Source organism: Grammomys surdaster, unplaced genomic scaffold (assembly GCF_004785775.1).
Source record: "Grammomys surdaster isolate TR1022 unplaced genomic scaffold, NIH_TR_1.0 264, whole genome shotgun sequence".
Classification (NCBI taxonomy): domain Eukaryota; kingdom Metazoa; phylum Chordata; class Mammalia; order Rodentia; family Muridae; genus Grammomys; species Grammomys surdaster.
The window spans coordinates 1,817,705-1,838,646 of record NW_021604705.1 but is presented as its reverse complement, the minus strand read 5'-3'; the positions used below and the strand labels follow the sequence as shown (position 1 = coordinate 1,838,646).

General features: G+C 41.2%; 1 protein-coding gene across 1 annotated transcript in view; it reads right to left on the bottom strand.

Annotated features, from left to right (window-relative positions):
- Positions 1 to 9,205: 9,205 nt before the first annotated feature.
- Positions 9,206 to 20,942, bottom strand: part of Steap4 (STEAP4 metalloreductase) — a 22,846-nt gene continuing 11,109 nt past the window's right edge. The window contains exons 2-5 of the mRNA XM_028776064.1: positions 15,543 to 16,000; positions 14,393 to 14,920; positions 12,855 to 13,019; positions 9,206 to 11,234 (exon numbers count right to left, since the gene is read on the bottom strand). Coding sequence (XP_028631897.1) covers positions 10,971 to 11,234; positions 12,855 to 13,019; positions 14,393 to 14,920; positions 15,543 to 15,998 — 1,413 coding nt within the window. The 5' untranslated portion in view covers positions 15,999 to 16,000 and the 3' untranslated portion in view covers positions 9,206 to 10,970. The remainder of the gene's footprint in view (positions 11,235 to 12,854; positions 13,020 to 14,392; positions 14,921 to 15,542; positions 16,001 to 20,942) is intronic.

Genomic DNA, 20,942 nt, shown 5'->3' with positions numbered 1-20,942 from the left:
TCACTCAAAGCCTAATTTTGCTTTGTTAGACCCTGAGGGAACCACTTCACCCCAACATGCTCACGGCCAAGGATAGGTTCTTAAGATTAGACAATCTCTATGCTTCATCCAGGCTACAGAATATTGCAGTTGAAGTCGGAGATTATGGATAAAATGTCTCTATATTTGCTATCAAAACTGGAAATAAAGACACAGGGATCATACTCAGGAAACGTTTCAATAACAAGTATTTTGGAAAATTGAATTAGTAGGACACTTTTGTGGAATAGGATCTAGGCTAATTGTTTGATTTCCACAGGATAAGACTCAATGTGTATAGGGTGACTATTTTATAGTCAACTATATATTTTAGAATACTTTAGATTTGTTTAGTTATTGCAAAGGTAATAGAGTTATTATTCATTTGTGCGTTGCATTGAAGCTTCAAAATAATATTGATGGTCTATGTAGGTGGGTGGTATTGGTGGTAGACAGAGGCAGAGGTGGGCTGATGGGACAGTTGTCAAGGGAATGGACTTAACACTAACATGAAAGAAATTTAGACATTTTTAGTTGATGAAATTCTGATAACATGTGACTATCTAATACAAAACAAAACAAAAATCAAGAACATTAGTGAAATATCAGCCTCTGTAAGTCTAGACATCACCCAGGTGTAAGGAAAGTCACGATCAGATTGCACTATATCTTGGCTACATCAAACCCAGACTTCAAGTTTTGGTTCAGTGTATTATGTTTTATTTAAATGAACTCTTTTAGTATCTATATCTATCTATCTATCTATCTATCTATCTATCTATCTATCTATCATCTATCTATCTATCTATCTACCTAGTGTGTGTGCGTGCTTGCACGTGCATGTGTGCAGCACAGGTCAGAGGTTGGAGGCCAATGGGAATCAGTTCTCTCCCACCCTGTGGGTCCCAGAGCTTTACCTTAGGCAATCAGTCCTGATGACAAGCACTTTTATCTATTGAGTCACCTTGCTAGGCCCAGAACTGTATTTTAAACCCACACTGAAATGTTTGTGGGAGACCTGAAGCAGAGAGACCATTCTGATGAAAGATTTGGAAGTTACATTACAGGAGGAAGACTGTTTCTGACCCCTCTGTCCTTTTGACATTTACTGGAGGAAGACTGAACCAAAGGTTTTGTGTGAGTGAAAAGAAGGCCTAGATAGGAGATGCAACTGGTGACTTTTTAAGTTAAATTCTTTCTTTGTTTATTTGTTTTGTTTTATTTCAGACAGAGTTTTCCTGTGTAGCCCTGGCTGTCCAGGAACTGGGTCTATAGACCAGGCTGGCCTCAAACTCAGAAATCCCCTTGCCTCTCTGCCTTGCAAGTGCTGAGATTAAAGGCGTGCACCACCACCGCCTTAAGTTAAATTGTTTAACAACTAGTTGAGTTGTTTGACAATCATACAGTTTATAAAACCAAAGTGACACAAAGGAAATGCTGTCTTCTGTTCTAGTTCTCACGGCCCCACCATGCTTCGATATGACTCTTTTCAATTCGTCCTGTGTTTCTCTTGGCAATTAAAGCAAATTGTAAGATTGTGGCACATGTGAGGCCAGACTATTAAGTAGCTAGACGAAGTTTAAAAAACAAAGACAAATACAACAACGAAAAGAAGATACACAATACAAAAGGAATCAAACTGTAAGACCATTTTGTATCTTTTTAAACTTAATGTATATTTTTTGGATACATTTACAAATAAATATGCTTAAAATAAAAAGGGCTGTCATTTGTCTCTAATAGCTGAATTTGGGGAACCTTTGGGGTATGTGTGTGTGGAAACTTCCTGTAGTCTATGAAGGTGATCCTAATGAAGTCTCCTTGTAACAGGAGATACACAGCCTCAGAGGCCATCTCTTGTTGCCAGATGACGCTTCCAGTGGCTGGACTCAATTTCATTCAAATTTGATTTTTGCCCAGGGGGGGGGGTCCCATAAAAATCCCCAAACAATTCAAGGTGTCGCTATGACAATGGGTTGCTTTCTACAAATTGACAGCAGTTCCCATTGCTGAGAACAACCTCCACGTAACTCACCGGACATGGAGAAGTTAATCCAGAACCTGTGGAGCCTTCACCCTATGTTCCTTCGGTGAAGGAAGGTACTCTGCAGGCTACTGAAAGAGAAACGTGGAAACCAACTCCGCTAGAAAACCTTTGATATACAATCTGTCCTGCTTGCCAAATATGCTGGACAATGATGCCATAGAACTTGTGAGAGTAACCAACCAAGTCTGGTTTGACTTCAGGCCCATTGCACAAGAAGGACCTCATACCTGATACTGCTTGAGTAAACAAGAACCAGAGATGAGATAGCCCATATACCTAGGGTAAAACCAAACACTACTTGTCTTTAGTATATATAATATATACTGTATAATATATATTATAAAATTATATAGAATAACAAATTTTATTATTATACATAAACTATATTACTATTGCATTTACATTATATAATTATATTAATTATAAAATTATATTAATCACATATTTTATTATATAAAATTTGTATTATATATAATTATATAAATATCACATATATATCAGCTCAACTTCTTCATGTTCAATGAGTTGTGTGGATGTTGCCCTCAGCAATGGGGCACTGCTGTCAGTTTTTAGAGAGCAACCCAGTATCTTAGCAACAACTTGAATTGTTTGGGGATCTTCATGGAATCCTTCTGGCCCTTGCATAATACTAATATGTGATTATATGTGTGTATATATATATATATATATATATATATATATATATATATACATATGCACACACACAGAGACAGAGAGAGACAGAGAGAAATAGAAGAGAGAGACAGGGAGACAGACAGAAAGAGAGACAGAGAAAGGGAGAGATAGGGAGACAGAGAGAGGAGAAAGACCTTCAAACATTCAGCTCTAAATGGAAGGACTCCATCAAATCTGTCACCTCAGAGCTCAGGGAATTCTGTGAAAGGTGTAGCAGAAAGATTGTAGGGCATGGAGGACACCAGGAGAACAAGGCTTTCTGATCTGAGCTCACAGGGACTGAACCAGCAAGCCCAGCCTACATGGGTTTGCACCAGGTTCTAGACATATATATCATAGCTATTAGTTTACATTGATCTAAGTTCATCAATCAGACAATGAAGTTGAATCATCAGGGTAGAGTTCCACACATTTTAATGTCTCTTGTCAACTCTCAGATGATTTGTTAGTTCAAGTCTTGCATGGTTAGTTCCCCAGTCACCAAAACCCGACCCCCCTCAGTCTTGTTCTGCTTTGATACAGACCTTCTTTTTTATTATTTTAAAGAGGACAATATTGGTATGGAACCACTTAATCCATGAGTTCCTATTTCTCTTCTGAATTCTTGATTATTATATTAAATTGTGTCTTACATGTGTTCTCTCATGTCTCAAAGCTACCTCAAGTTCAAAAATTAAAGTAGCCAAAATTACAATAAAAAATAAATAAACTTAATATATATATTTGGATATATTTACACACACACACACACACACACACACACACACACACACACACATTTTAAAGGCCTCTCGTTGGTCTTGAATAGCTGCTTTGAATCCTGTCTGGTAATGCCACCACAGTTTTCTTAGCTAGATCCACAGGCGAAAAAGCCTGGACTGCTGCCCATGTTCTGTGTTCACAATGTTCTCATTCATGAAAACAGTATGTCTGTTTTCCTCTCCAACCTTGAGAAAATATCTGCGTGATAAATTCTCACGAGTTGGTCTCAGGGGTCAAAACTTACTTTGTATATTTAATTTCTAAATATGTTGCCCAGGTTTTTCTCTACAAGGGTGGCTCTATTTTGCATAGCTAAGATCAGGCCATTGGGGTAAACGTACCCAGTTCCAACATGTAGTGCATGTTCAAACATTTGGAGTTCTGCCCATCCATTGGAGTAACTTCTGTCTTCAGACATCATGAATAAAGTGGAACACTGGGTTCCCTTGGATCCATTCACACCTCTGCACCGTTGGTTACTGGAATGTGAAGTCTTGGGGGTTGGGCCATAGCAGCTTCACCTGCTGTCTCTGTGTGTGCATGGAACCTGTAGCAACTTGCCTTTGTTTCTTCTGCCCATGACTTGCACCATGAATATGGAGGGGGATTCAGAAAGTTAATGCTGTCAGAGCTTTTCTTACTCAATGATAACACAGGATGAAAATAACCACCTTGTTTCTTCCCCTCTGTGGAGGCAAGTAACCTTTTACACTGTCTCCAAGAGTTTCCTGGCAGTACCGGGTTCCAGTGGCTGCCCAGAGTGACCGGCTTTGAAACCTTGAACTCTGTTCCTTACCTGCTCTCTGTTTTGTGCTCTCTTCCAAGGACTTGATGATTTCACTTCCAGAATAAACCACTCCCAATGAGGCCTTGTTTCAGGAGAGCTCCCTGGAGAAGTGCAGCCATGCTGGGCCCCTCTGAGTACTGTCTCATGGCTGGTCTTTCGGGCGGCACCTTTGTGGAGTGGTTGTTACTGCACCTTTGTGGAGTGGTTGTTACTGTGATAAAGGCAGAAACAGTTTGGAATTTTCTTGTGAAAATTTGATGTTGCCGTAGTATTAAAAAGGGAGTCTTTTTTTTTTTTAACCGATAGGTCATTGTGAGATCTCAGGAAAAATAAGGCAAAAAAATCCTGTCTCTTTCTTATTTAAACAATAACACTGAGAAAAATGTGTTCAAGTACAAACAGGAAAACTTGGATAGCTACAAATGAAATTTTTCTGGTACTTGCCCAAGGGCCATAGAAATGGAAGCAATTTCCTCCTGGCAGAGGTTGGAACCCTTGCATCATGGAGGTAAGTCTGCACGGCATGCTGTTTCCCTCCAGACAACCCTCTGACTCAGTTCCTACTGCTCTGCTTAATGGCCAGGCACTCTCTTGTTTTTCACTGTCTTATGGGAGTGCAAGAAAAGATTAGTGTAAGTGCACCAGTGCACTGGGTGTGTTCTCTCAAAGCTTCCTTATGTTCTAAAATGCATGGGGGAGAGTTGGATTCTGGCTGGTCATGTTCTAAAGCTTTTTACATAGTAAATAGCTCTTCATCTGAACAAAACCAAGAGACTGGTTTTGTAGGTTTAGGGAGTCAGACGAAAATTTTACTTCCATTACTACTGTTAACACTAAGCTTCCTTAAGAAGTACTAACATGTTAAATGAGTGTTAGATCACCAAGTCTCAGGAACAAATAGGATCATCTGGCACAAAGCAGAGGGTGATAATGGCACAGGAGAGATGTAGGAACATCTGCCTTCAGGCCCCTGGAGAGGAGCAGCATGTTCCCCAGTGGCTCCTCCATCTCCTGCTGCCCCAACTGAAAGGTTTTTTCGGGGCACAGCTTGGAACAGATAACGCCAGACTAGACGGTTCCACGAGGGGAGGTTTATTGAGAGAGAGAGAGAGAGAGAGAGAGAGAGAGAGAGAGAGAGAGAGAGAGGAGAGAGAGAGAGCAGAGAGGAGTAGAGAGAGTAGAGGCTGGCCATGACCACGTGGAGAGAGGGGGAAGAGAAGGAAGGAGGGGCGAGGGGACAGTGAACCTGCAGGTGCCGGGTTAAGGGATCAGGAGAGAGAGGAGGGGCCAAGCAGCTCCTTTTATAGTGGGCAGGCCTACCTGGCTGTTGCCAAGTGACTGTGGAGGTAGAGTTTAGACAGAATACTAACACCAACTCCCTTATGGAGTTCTGGAACCTATTGGTGGGTTTTGAGTTTGGACGAGATGGTGATTGCTCTGGGGAAACAAAACAAAACAAAACAAAACAAAACAAAACAAAACAAAACAAAACAAAACACAAGAAAGTCAACAACAATTTACAGTTCCTACATTACTGAAGCCTGGTAGGATGTCTTGTAAATCATATAAGGAAACTTGGAGAGGGCACAGTTAGGAATGCCTAAAATCTTAATGAGCTTTAACATTTTAAAAGACATTTCAGGGGCCTAGGAGATGACTCAGCGGCAAAAAGCACATGCCACCAAGTCTAAAGATCTGAGTTCAATGGCCCCAGACCCACATGATGGTAGGGAGAACCAACTTTTACAAGTTGTCTCTGACCTTCCCCCTTACCTGCTATGTGTGTGCTCTCCCTAAATAAATAAAGTATAATAAAAAATATAATACAGTAGTGGTTTGAAAGAAAATAGCCCCCATTGGCCCATAGGGAGTGACACTATTAGGAGGTGGGGCCTTGTTGGTGTAGGTGTGGTCTTGGAGGAAGTCTGTCACTGTAGGGGGTGGGCTTGAAGGTCTCATATGCTCAAGCTATGCCCAGTGTGGTCTATAGTCACTTCTGCTGCTTGTGACTCAAGATGTAGAACTCTCAGCTTCTTCTCCAATACTATGCCTACTTGAATGCCACCATGTTTCATGCCATGATGATAATGGACTAAACCTCTGAAACTGTAGCCAGCCCCAATTAAATGATTTCCTTTATAAGAGTTGCCATGGTCCTGGTGTCTCTTCACAGCAATAGAAACCTAAACTAAGACAAAAGCCAACCAAAACTGTTTCAGAACAGAGTTGCTAGGGGTTTGCAGCCTACTTCATGGATTCATGAGAAAATTTGGAAAGTCTGCATGGTGTTGAGAGAGGATTCTGGGTCATGCCCTGCTCTGTGAGGGAATTCTGCTCCTCATTAGCTATGTGAATACAGGTAGGGTTCAGCTTGTTTCTCAAAAACAGTGTTAAGTAGAGTATTCCAGAGAACCACTATATGGAGTAATAAGGAAGTGCATGGCATATCAGGACTTGTACATAATACTATGTGATAAACATCACACAACACCTCTCTAGGTTCCCTTGTAGCAGGAAGTAGTAATGACTGTTTCAGTCTTGGCTGGGCTGTAGCCAAGTGTGACTTCTGCTTCTCCTCTCTTGTTCTCTGTTCACATCCCTTGAGACTTCCCCTTCCTATCCCCTTGCTTATTCTGGTCTTGTTTGGTAGCTCAGGGTCTAGTTTAGAGCTTGAGGAGAGACAATGCAAGTTTCTACAGACTATATCTTTAGAGGTGTGGAGGCTTTTTCTAGTTTGTAATCTTCATCATAGGAAATCAGAACAGGATACTCTAAGTACATTTATGGGAACTCTTGGTACATGTGTGTGGTGGCCAGAGGGACAATGGCTGTGCTGAGAGACTGCGAGCCATGACCTCTGAATGCAGCAGCTTGACCTCCATCCTCTCCAGTCTTCAGAGGATGCCCTGAATCTTTTAAAGTCCCAGAGATTCAGTGTGTTACCCACACTCATCGTCCTCACGGCTCTTCTGCGATTCCCCGAGAAGTGGATGTAGTAAGAGTTCTTGATAAATTTCTAAATGAAATGGCTTCAGCTTGGGGTTGTTGCATGTGTTTCTAGTTTACTACAGGTTCCCAGCCTTTTCCCTGTCAGGTTTGAAAACACAACAACACACATTAAAGCCATAGTTGTTCAGTGTTCAATGCACTTAATGTTGGACCATGAGGTTTGAATTGAACGAGAAGTCTGCTCTTAGCCCTGTTCTGGTGGCATTTGCCTGGAGAAGGAAAACTATGGTTTCTAATTCTCACAGAAGTCCAGGGAAGGACAAGGTAATCTTCCTTTAGCTGGCCAGCCAATGCCCCTGAGGGTTACACTGAAGCTCCTGTGGGCTATTAAAATGAACTGTATGAAGATGCAAGTCCATGTGTTAGCTTCAAACCCATGTCCACCCTTTTATCTTCTCCTGGAAGGCAAGTATTTTGAATCTCAGAAGCTGTAACTATCGTCATTCCAAATCTTTCTGTTATATTGTTTGTGAAGCTAATGAGTCAAAATCAGAATTAAAACTAGAAAATTTTTTTTATAATGCTTAATGAATACATGTTTAATAAACTTGTCATTAAAATTGTCATTCCTTCAAATGGAGAAAACATATAAAATATGTGTTTATGAATTTGATCATTTTTTTTTCTGGCATACAGGAAACACTCCAGCAGAAAAGAAGCTTAATCAGTCTCTCTCTGTCTCTCTTTCTCTGTCTCTGTCTCTCTCATTTATTTTGTTTAGTTTTTTATTTAGAGTAGGTGATGTATAGGTTAGGGTGACTTTGAATTCTTGCTCCCCCTCCCCCATAAATAATGAGATGTTATGACATGGTTTTCGCTTTTCTGAGGTGAGATTATGTGGCTGTTTTCATGGTTGTCTTTCTTTGTCCAGTACTCTGTCTCGATAAAGGAGAATTTAATTATTCTCCATCCTATATGATTCCATATGCTTTAAAAGATAATTCCAGGTAAAAGTTTTCTATTTTTTCCCTGAGACTTTCTCTTTCATCTCTCTAAGGATTCTATCTATTTCCTTTACAATTGACTTTGAACGCTCAAAGTCTTGCTCGTCTTACACTTGCCTACACCTCCCAAGTGCTGAGATTACAGCTACAGCCACTAAACCCCTCTCAGCGTAGCATTTCTATGTAGAACAGTTGTCTTTGTTAAAATAAATACAGTTCACTCAAAACACTCACTGCCACCTGACCTAACTCTCTACCCATTAACATGGTCAGATTTGTTCACAGTTTTGAGCCGTGTGGGATGGTGTTGGGAAGGAGGGAAGGAGTAGTAGCTCTTTCTTGGTGGCCCACAGAGCCTCAGTAGTCATGGTCCAAAATCAGGTAGCTGTTGTGCCCAAAGTCCATGGATCTCTCTTGGATTTCAGGCTTGATGCCTGCTTGTATTAAGTACCAAGTTAGACAGTCTTCACTGGATTATGAAGAGTAGAGTAGAATTTTCACTCTGGGTGCTGTACTTAGGTATGGCACTTAATATCCTACTTTTTTTTTTTTTTTTTTTTTTGGCTGTTACTGAAATGGGAATGTGGTTGACTCCAAATGCTTCCCTGGACCAAACTGATGGTGTTCCGCCTTAACCAGCCAATCCTCTGACCAGCCCGGGATAATTGGTTGTTCTGTGCAACATGGGGTACTGGTCATGGTTTTTCCCACATTTACTGATGTTTCAGGATCTGCCCCACCCACCCCAATACCCTTGCTCTTCCCAGAGTTCTTCTGTTCTTGGAATCTTTTCATGGCTTCATCAAATGTAATGTACAGATGCATATTCCTCAGAATTTTATAGCTATTTGTAAGAAATCACAATTAAAGTAAAATCCCAAATCTGAAATGGTGTATCAAGAGAATTGAGAAAGTCGTATTAAAAAATGTCACCATTGCAAATGTTGTCAAATATTCTTTAATTTTATATTATTAACTCAGAAAATATTCCAAGGAAATAATTGAAAATACAGAAATATTTTGTTAGTATAAAGACATTAACTCAATTGTCCTCTTAGTAAGAACTGAATATGGTCTATGTGTTCTATTAGGGCAATAGTAAAAGAAATTTCTGTATTATATAAGAGCTTTATATAAAAAAAAATCCTGAATTGTGAGCAATGTATGATATTATGTATGATATGTGAAATAAAAGCTAACAAAATGAAAAATAAACAGCCTTTGTGGATTAGGCAGAAAAATGTTAAACCCAATGCCTTTCACTTATTTCAGTGACACATGGGAAGATTGTGCAAAAATCTCCTTTTAGCACCAGGCTAGAGCTAGGGAGACTCAGCCTGCTTAGAGTCACCTTGGGAAAGGCACAGTCCACACAGCAAGCCAGAGCCGGCTGCATCCGACCCATGGCTGCTCGCCAGAGCCGGCTGCATCTGACCCACGGCTGCTCGCCAGAGCCGGCTGCATCTGACCCACGGCTGCTCGCCAGAGCCGGCTGCATCCGACCCACGGCTGCTCGTCTTCCTACTGTTCCACAATCCTCTCAGCTTTCCTTTCCTCCCACCGACGTGTTCAGATGATTCCTTTTAACTGCACCACTTACAATGATAACAAAGACAGATTATGGAAGCTACATGTTTATACTTCAAGTTAATTTCACAGATGCTTAATACTGGACAGTATTTGAAATGTATAATGCAGAAAGCACTCCACAATCCCTAAGTGATACCAAACAGCATAGTGAAATTATATAGTATTTGCTTAGCTTACTAGCTAAAATTCTGGCTTGACATTTTTGTACATGGCTGTTATCAACCCGTCTCTGCTTGTTGCACCTGAAAAACCCAATGGATCTTCCACTCTTTCTCCATCTTCTCTCAACTTAGGGTCACTCAACTCTTACCCTATCTCCCTCTAGCCATCCGTTGCAGAGGAAGAATCTTGTGACAATCACATAGCTTTCCATATATCCAAGGAACAGTTACTTCAAACCAACTGTTAAATTTTTGTTGCAGTATAAAATATTTCCCCATAGTAAGTATCCATATTGGTAAAAGCAAAAAAAATCAAGAGGTACACATGAATACACACTCACTATGGCAGGCTAGGGCGTGTGTACACATGAATACACACTCACTATGGCAGGCTGGGGTGTGTGTAGCTCAGTAAGACAGCATTTAACACTATAGCCAAACCCCAAACACCCCCAGATCGGTAGGACAATACTTATGATCACCACTCCATCCAGGAAACAAACAAATCCTCTCTCTGTCTACTTCCCTTGGGTTTTTTCTTTAGGTATGCCGAGCAAAACCTTTAGTATGACCACAGTGTTGCTTTCTCACAGTGTTGCTTTCTTTTTGAATTAGAGAAGGAAGTTGCACACACTCTTCCAGAACTCTGCAAAACATTTCATCATGCATGTTGCCCACAGTCAAGAAGTTTCGGAGTACAGACCTGTAAATCTAATCACAGTGGCATCCCCGTGGTTTCTGGGAAAGGAAGTGAGGGAGGCCTGCAGTGAGTCATCACGTGACCGAGGGGGGGGCTCCCTTGCTATTCTGGTCTTTCAAAGTCAGGCAACATTTTCTACTGTGATGATAAAGTTAGGACCCTGACCATGACGAGAGAAAACGCTTTCTTGTAACTGGACACATTATGCGCTAAACATTTACTACAATAATACACATATCCCGGCAAATTCAACTGTTTAAATATCCGATTTTCCATTCAGTGCTGATTGTGAGTGTTTTGAGTTCCTTTCCCAGCCCTGACGGATGCGCGTGAGGGTCTTGTCTATGCATGGCAAGATGAGGATGAACTTCATCACCAACACTGTACAGGGGATGATGAGTGCCAAAATGTAGGCTGACGGAAGGCTCCACCTTAGAATCGAAGGGCTGAGGAATTTCTTTCCACCGTATACCAAAGTGTGAGCTGTGCACAAGACCAGGGTCAGATAACCCAGTTTGGACTATAAACAAACAAACAAACAAACAGAAAAAAACATAGAAGTCAACATCATTTACAACTTACAGTGAAATACTGCATGCCAACGAAGTTTACTTGTCCACAACCACAAATTCATGATACTGTTATTTAGAACAATGCTAGGTTTAGAAAAAAAACTATAATCTTTCTTCAGGATGAGAAATATTTAATTAAAATATAAAAAGATTTGTTTATTGATGACATACTAGTTTTATATTAACCTGGCTTGTGCGGCGCCTACCACCCCGACCAGCAGGGAAGAAAGACTCGCACACCAGTTCCTTCCAGCAGCAGTTTACTCAGGAGTTGCTAGTTACATGAAGCTTGAAGGTGTGCCCCCGAGCCAGCCCAGGAGCGAAGCTTTATACCCTGTGTAGGACTGCCCATGAGCCCATACCACGTCTCGCACTGTGATTGGTCAAGGACCCATGACACAAGATCAGGCCACCAGGAAGTACCGCCCCAAGACCAAACAAGGCTTGTTTACTCCAAGTCTGCAAGGGCAAGCAGGCACCATCTTTAAGGCGTGGCAGCAGCGCTCCACACTGGCTTGATAAAGAAAAACATTCTTAGGAGTAAATACTTTTAAGTTAGGAGACATGAATTGAATGCACCATTTCTGTCCACAGAGGGAGCTCCTTTTATAGGTCATCTTATGAAGAGTTCAGAACCGAATGGCTTCTACAAGCTCTGCACTCTTTTCTGGTACTGGTCAAAGCCAGAGGCTAGCCCATTTCCATTACAGTAAAACACAGTTGCTAAATTGTGCTTGTGGAGGCCCTGAATTCTGAAGCTCAGTTTTCCTGTCTTAATTCCTAGTGTTTGTCTACATTTAGCCCCTCAGAGAAATTGCTGGGTTTGATAACCAAATCTAATTTCAATTACTAATGGTCTGTTTTATTATACTGGTGTGGAGGGAACATGCATGGGAATTATCTGGAGGGTTTGTTAAAACAAATTGCTAGGCTCGATCTTCAGAGCCTCTCATTGCTCCAACTGGGTGGGGCCTGGGGCTTTGTGGCTTAACGAGTTCCCTGGGTGGTGCTTTTGCTGCTCCTCTGGATGTGATAGATACTGTGAAGACCACTGGTCTCCGGGAATAGGTACTACATTTAATGAGGTGTCTGGTGGTTGAGACGTGGAAAAATTGAATTTCTCTCATACAGGCCAGGAATAAGACTAGGGTGAAGATACTTATCAAATTTTCATTGAAGTTTTAAGCTTTATGGTAAATCTCCCTTTTCTTATCAATCTGTCCAGATTGTAAGACAGAGTTTTGTCTTTGGGTCCTTTTCCACCTTTCTACTTGATGCCTCCACACATAGTTAATAGCTTCTTGGTACTTTTCACTCTGTAGTCTCAGTGGTAGCTCTGGGATACTCAAGAGTCTTGGCAAGCTGTCCCAAGCAGGAAATCACACCCTTATCGAGTCTGCCTGTCAGCATCTGAGTTCAGTTTTTTGAGTGAACTGCTAATGATATGACTTGGGAAGTAAGGGAACCAAATGGAAAATTCTAGGCACGATATGACAGTAAAACTGGAACAATTGCAAAAAGCTATATTCTCTTTGAAATACCAAGACATTTAAATTTGAAGCACTTACCTGGACAAACCGGAACTCTCTCCAGTTGACCATGTTGCTTACTGATGGCAGGGAAGTGATTCCCAAGAGGAGAAACAGAAAAAATCCCAGGATTCCCAGCGCCAAGTAGGAATCATTAAGCCAGGCAACAGTGGTAACAAATGGGCTGTCTTTATTAGCTAGGGCCTATGAAAAATTAGAAACAATTAAAATAGATGTTCCTTATACTAAACTCTTTCAAGGAGGACTGGAACACACCTCTCTCTTTGTGTTACTTGCACAAAGCAAATTTTGTATCATTTCTTATTGATCACGTAGGAACAGCTTTGGAAAAATACTTTTGAATTTTCTGAGCAGAAAAGGTAATTGATTCGCCTGTGATTTGTTATAATTCCTAGAGTCACATAGGGAGTTTTAATTCACCCTATAGATCTTAAAACAAAGTCAGTATTTGTGCTAATCTTTTTTTAGTATATGGCTTTGTGTTTCTCAAACAAAAACACAGTGTTATTGAACAGTCACATCAAAATTTGTTTTTTATGTTATTTTTATTCTCTTCCTCTGTCTCTCTTCTTCTCTTACACACACACACACACACACACACACACACACACACCCCGCACAGGTTTCAGTCTTTCATTCTAATTATGTTATATAATACAACATAAAATCTTTCCTATCACAGTTTGGGAGGAGTCAGGTGACTCCTACATTAATTCCAAATGTAGGGTGAGCCTTACTCAAGACATTTTGTTAGGGTAGTGTGTGAAGTTACTTGTGGACACAGTGCTGGTGAGTTCTTGGAGTTATTGACTAACAGCCTTTGAGAATGTTGCAAAAATATATCAAGAGCATTAATTTCTAAACCAGACTAGACTTGTAGCATCTCTGCTGTAAATGCTGGGAGACTCGTTGAGGTGACTTCATCGTTGAGTATTCATTAGGTAGTACTTGATGGTATTCTGATGTTCAGAATCATTTGGATTTCTATCTATTGAGGATGACTTTTCACAAGTGCAATGTTAATGGATTTATAAGCACCCTTTTGTGAGTTTGCGTGTAGTGTTGTGGCACATGTTTGGTCAGACTCCGTACTTCATGGACAGTAGTTTAGACTTCAAAAACAGAAGCTTGAAACATAAGAGTCTGTGTTTAGTGACTCTTACGTAAACCTGTCAGTTGGTTAGTATCTCTGTGAGCCCAGGATTATAAATCTAGAGTCTGGACTCTGATTTTTATTCCCCTAGTTCTATGTGATCACAATTGGATTCATTTGCAAACCCTAGGAGAAGGTTTCTAATTATTGATACTTAAAAAAAAAATGCAGATGCTTGGTGGGTGGGAGAGTTCATGCTTCTAATCCTAGAATTTGGAAGATCAAGGCAGGAAAGTCATGAGTTTGAGGTCAGCCAGCTCTAAATCATAAAGTATTTAAAACACAAACAGAGCAGAGGACAAACTTTGGGGAGCAATGCTCTGCAGCTGTGAAATGGACTGTCGCAGAGCATGACTGTCCTCTGATTTATGGAGCCGAGAAATACAGAGGAGAAGAAATTTACCTGAGTAACGGTTACGTTTCTCAGCCTCCATCGTACGTAGTAACGGATAGGAATCACGAGTGTGTAGACGACATGAAGGAAGGCAAACCCCAGAGCTACCAAGCCCAGCTGCTTTCTGCAAAGCATCCAATGGTCAAGCCAGTTTGGGAATCGGCGGTACTTTGTGCCTCGGTAGAGCTGCAGAATGGCGGCCAGAATACCAGGGAGGTACACTAAGGCAAGCAGTGTAAGTGCTGTTATAGGAAAGACGCGATTCGGGATGGAAACAGCCAGGCGGAACGAAGCATCCGTCTTCTCATTCACGTAGGGGTATATCACTTCTCGTATAGCACAGTACACAAAGAAGAAGACGCACAGCGCAGAGGACAAGTAGAAAGGGAACCTCCACATTGGAAATAGTTGCAGAGGGTAGTTTTCAATTTCGCTGGCTGCCATGAGAGATCCTTGATCCAGTGGGGTGAGTCCAAGAGTACGGGCAATATCCATCACTCTGTGCTTGGCTTTGCTGTCATTTCCACAGACAAACACCTGAGTTAAAATAATTAATTCCATATTTATTATTTCCTTTATTTAATTGTCACCACTAAGCTTTATATAAGCATCACATAAAAGATACAATAATAAACTATTTTCCAAACAGAGATACAGAATTTTATCTAGCAAGATGATGCTTTGAACTGGCATGCGTGTGCTGGACAAAGCTTTTTGGTTGAGGGTGGTGTTTAGCACATAATGTTGCTATAAGATAAGGTTCTCTGCAGCATCAGTACTCTCATCTTGCTCTTGAATGTGGGTACCACATCATTTATGACTGTGGATACTCTCAGGGCATCAGTGGACATTCACACAAATGGAAACAGAATCAACAAATGGTTAGTTTCCAATCTGGCAAGAGAACTCCAGATTCAGACATCATTTGGTTCCATCAAACTACTAAAAATTCCATGAATCACCATAGACTACAGTTCTCAATGAAAAACCATGAACCATCATAGACTACACTTCTCAATGAAACCCAAGAATGTTGTCCTTAGCACAATTAGAAAAATGAAATATTTAATAGGGATTTTTTTTAAAGAGTTATATTCAGGTAAGGACATATGAAAACATTCACCTTTAAATGGCTGAATCCAAGTTCGTTTAATCTTACCTGTCGACTTGCATCTAGTGTTCCTGACTGGAGAGCCCAGGCTGAGATGGTGTTAAATGCTTTGACCACGTGGGCTCCTGGCACCAGTTGAGCAAGGTACTCAGCATTTGATTCTGGATACTGATTGATTTTGAGGTTGTTACTGACATCTACCAATACTTTTCCTTTGAGAGAATCAGCCAGTTCTGTGAGGAAATCGTAGTGCTCTCTGTGTATGGCCAGGATTATGATGTCAGACTTTGATGCTGCTTCCGAATAGCACAGGACCTCTGCCCCCCTGGGCAGGAGGCTGGACACCTGGGGGTTTCGACTCCCAAAAACAACAGAATAGCCACACTGAAGCATTTTCAGTCCCAGTGATTTCCCAAAATCCCCTGTTCCGAAAATGCAGACAATCCCTTGCTTTTCTGAGGAGTTGGTAGTCAGAGGAAACTCATCTGCACATGTTTTCTCCATTACTGAAAAGTAAACAAAAGAAATTAGAGGTGTAGAAATTCAAAAGGACGTACAGATCATCAGCTTGTCACTGAGACACCCTAGACGTTAAAAGAAAAAAGTGCCATGTTGACAAAAACAATTGAACATCTTGCCTGGGAATCCAGCCACAATTGGTGTTTGGAAACTGGTATTTTCTACATCTTCACACAGAAATCTATCTCATTCTCTTTTCTTTGGGGGAACAGTATGTCTTCCTTCAGGATAAATTTTCTTAAAAATTTTCTCAAGTTCTACTTGAAACTGTCAACTAATGTAGTGGCTTTTTTTTTTTTTTTGGGTGGGGAAGGGATTTTCAATGATTTATTTTTTTTTTCACTGTCTGCCAAGGGCTAGACAGTTGGCAAATATTTGTTAAGCACGTGCAGGATAGAACGGGAGAGGCAGAGGGAGCAGGGTCCTCCCTGTGTTTCAGACACGGGGTGCGGTTAAGAGGAGGAGGCTGAATAATTAAAGACAACCAACATGCAGGCGGGAGAGAAGCTGCTGGAGAGGATTTTGCCACAGACATGACTTCTCTCATTCACGTGGATTGACAGTAAAATCAGTGAGTCAGATGTGCAGTTCCCACACCAATTCTAATGGTGTTGGTCTTTTCCACACAGTAGCTTTCCTATCAACCATGAAACATATATACGTACACAGGTAACTGCACCTTTTCAAAAAGGGAGCTTCGGACATTTTCCCTTTTCATTAGCTCACGACAAAGCCCTGCCATCTTAGCTGCACCTGAGTGAGGCTGTACAATTGCAACACGCACAGACTGTGCAGGTCTCTGCACTCAGGCAGGAGTCATGAGAGAGACAGGAAACAGAGGAATTTCCTGTACCAGTGCAGAAACTGTGACTCACCAACACAACCGAGTCATCTTACAAACTACCTGGAGATGCCCTCAGCAGGTACCAGGAAGGGCATCAGCACATGTGGGAAACTATCTGGGGTTGAAGATGGTTCATCACATGTAAGCATGGCTATCCTTTCAAAAGTTCTTAGCATCTATGAGTGCAAATTAAAATTTAGTAAATTTGACTAGCTACTAATCAGTTAACATATATATTCAAAATACTATATACAACACATATATGTATATCTGTATATGCTGATGTGTTCAAGACAGGGTTTCTCCGTGTAGCCCAGGCTGTGCTAGAACTCACTCTGTAGACCAGACTGGTCTCAAACTCTCAGAGATCTACTTGCCTCTGCCTCTTGAGTGCTGAGATTAAAGATGTGCACTTCCACTGCCTGCCAATTAACAACTATTTCTGTAGTGCTAATCTTCAGGTTGCCACCTGATACGCTCACCATTCTGTTCTGTACACCTGCGTTGTGTGTAAAGGACTGATTACCCATCTCCTCAATTGACCCGCACTACTTTACTCTAATGCTTTCCCCCTCACACTAGAGTACTATGTACAGAAATTATAGAACTGGTGGATTCACCAACAACAAGAGACTAACTTCTTAGTAGCTATATTCTCACTGATTGTTACAAACGCAGCAATTGTAGGTGACTTGGGCCATTTGATCATTGAATTGGTGCATTCTAACTTTCTCTAAAGTTTTTAAAAATTAAGCTTACAAATATAAAAGCTGGATTGTGTGCTTTTTATATGGACTTATTGAAGTTGGAAATTACTGCAACATGTGTGTGTGTGTGTATGTGTGTGTGTGTGTTTGTGTGTATGTGTGTGTGTGTGTGTGTGTGCGCAGGTGCTCTTGCTTCCTTCGAGGCAGGGTCTTCTATGGGCCTGAAGCAAGGCTAGGTTAGCCGGCCAGTGAATCCAGGGACCCATTTATATCCAGTTCTCAAGCTCTGAGATTATAAAAACCGTCCATGCTTAGAACTTGTACATGGGTCTGAGAATCCTATTCAGGTCCTTGTGCTTGTAAGACAAGCACATTGCTGACTGAGTCGTCTCCTCAGACCACTTTTGCACTGAATTACTAGCAACGTGGCCTTTTGCAGGTTATTCAGACTCAGACTTGTCACTTTTAAGATGAGAGATAGTATCTGCTTACTAGATATTGAGTCTTAGATTAATTTATATATCTTGAAATAGTTATTGAGGTATGAATGTTAGTTTTTCATTAATTAGTTATTTAATCTATTTATTAGCTAAGGAATTTAACCTACTAATTACTTAGTATCTATATAAAGCATGTAACTTGAGCAGTAATTATGCCTACATAACTGTGATTGTCTTAAATACATAAAAATAATCTGAGACAGAGATTAGGATGTGCCTACTTTCCCCACTTATTTTAATAAATAATTTCCTTTATAAAATGGCTATAGACCATATGAACATATCAAAACAAATGTAGACATGGATGAAGTGTGAGTTTCGTTTATTTGTATTGTTTCATATTTTAATTTATTATTCTCTTAAGATATACCTTGGCAGTTTAAGGTAACATCTCTGAGATGTTGCTTCCTCCAACCATTAAAATTTGTTCTCACTTTCCGAACTTCAGAGATGTCACTGGGTAAATTGAACATGTAAAAACTGGTAAGGGGATATTAAAATATTACTGACTGACCCAATAAAAGGAAATGCAGCTTACTTATTCCCAAGCACGTCCTGATGGCCGTGTCAGTCACTCAAAGGTTATACTTTATGGCCACAGCTTGAGACTCACTTTAAATGTTCCCGGTGCTATTTTTAGTCTCCAAGCAGAAACTTAGCTCTACTCAGCAAACACTGCCCAATAGAAACTTAGTTTTGGGTCTTTCATTTGTACCTCTTGCTTCTTGTGGTGGGGCTTCTCTAAGACCCATGTCTGCTTAGCATTCAGACACACAGGGTCCATGGGGGTTCCACAAACCAACAGGAGGCAGGCCTCTGTGAACTCTGTCTTTCTTTTGTGGCCCCTTTGTCTTCTGGCACTCAATCTGACACATTTCTTAAGGCTCCTCACACGGCCCCAGCGGACCAGAACACTGTAACCATGGTTAACCCCCCTCTCTTGCACCGTCTTTCCCATGTTCCCTGGCCATGCCCTCTGACCTTCTCTCCCTCCCCAGAATCAGGTCTCTAACAAGTCATTGGCACACAATCCTTTGTTATGCCTCTGCTTGCAAGATTCCTCAGGATAATGATAAAAACAAATAAAGTGGAAAAAATTTAGCAATTCTTTGGAGATTTGATTCTGAGCTCTTGGAAAAAAATATTATAATTTTAGATGTTCACAGAAATAGGATGTATGCATAGGACGTGTTTTATGATAGGTGCTAGATCAAGTGGGTCACACACCATGTCAGACATATTTGTACTTCACAGTAGCTACATGGAAACATGGGCTCACGAAGGTGGTAAGGTGTCTCGCTCAGACTTTTAAATTTTTCCTAGCTTACTCTTAGATATAAAATACAGGAGAACAGGAAATCGTAAGAAAGGCAGCAAGCAGGAGGAGTATTTACCGAAGGTAAAACAGGTTAAAGAGTTACAACTGTGTCCCCTTTCTCTCCGTCTTGTCGGCACTATAATACCATCAGCCTGCTGACTAGAAAGAGCAGGGATTTTCTAGCTTGGAGAACCTTCCCAGGAATGGTTTGCCTCCCATGGAAACACCGTCCATAGAGCAGAAGATGAAGCGATCCCACAGGAATGTTTACATAGGCTGCAAAATGACAAAGGTCACTTTGATGGTCACAGAGGTAGCTGTCATTGAGGTGAAGAAGAATCTTGTCTATCACGCTCTTCTGTCTGCACATTCCACCCCATATATCGGGAACAGAGGCAGCAGTCTTTAGAAACGCTCCCACTGACGCCTCCCAGGAGATGAGACATTACTTGAGCATCTGCCGCTTCTATTAGCCACACCCATCTCTCTCCAGAACGGGTTCTGATTTAGAGTCTATTAGCCGGCTCTCTATAGCTTTGTCTTTCTGAGAATGGAACGGAAATGACATCACACGCTATATAAACAAGCTGATAGCGCTCTGTTTCTCCCCTTGTTTGTTTTTCACTCAGCGCAGTGCCCCTGAGGTTCATCCAAGTTGTTTTGTTTATCAGTATTCCCACATTATTTCTGAGTAGTATTCCACAGAAGAGATGTATTACAGTTTCACTTAAAAAAAATGTTTCTGGAGACCAAATCCAAAGCTTGCACATGCCAAGCATATAATATACCACTTAGCTATAGCCCCGGTCTTAGAACTATCTTCATTTAATGTAGAACCTTTTAGTTGTCTCTAACTTGGCCCACTGCAATAAACATTCATGAACAAAGTTTGGCATGACAGTAAGTTTCCATTTGTAGGGGACGAAGGCTCCCCAGTGCAATTACTGGCCATTTGGCAAGTTTCTGCTCAGTTTCATATGGTGCTTCTTGACTACTGTCCAGTGGCCACACAGTTCTACATTCCTACTTAGCAATTTATGAGTTCCAGTATTTCTTATTTTGGCTATTTTATTATTTCAGTATGGTTTTAATTAGCATGTCCCTGTTGGCTAATAATATTGAACATCTTGTTATGTACTTACTTGGCATCTGTATATCATTCTCGGTGAGACATTATTTCATGTGTTTTGCCCATTCTCTCTCTCTCCCTCTCCCTCTCTTCCTCTCTCCTTCTCCCTTCCCCTCCCTCCCTCCCTCCCTCCCTCCTTCCCTCCCTCCCTCTCTCCCTCTTCCTCCTCTCCCTCCTCCTCCACAACCTTCTCTTCCTTTTCCTCCTTTTTCTTCTCTCTTTCTCCCCCTCTCTTCCTCTCTCCTTCTCCCTTCCCCTCCATCCCTCCTCCTCCTCCTTTTTCTTCTCTTTCTCACCCTCTCTTCCTCTCTCCTTCTCCCTTCCTCTCCCTCCTCCTCCTCCTCTTCCTCCTCCTCTTCCTCCTCCTCCTCCCCCTCCTTCTTCCTCTCTCTCTCTCTCTCTCTCTCTCTCTCTCTCTCTCTCTCTCTCTC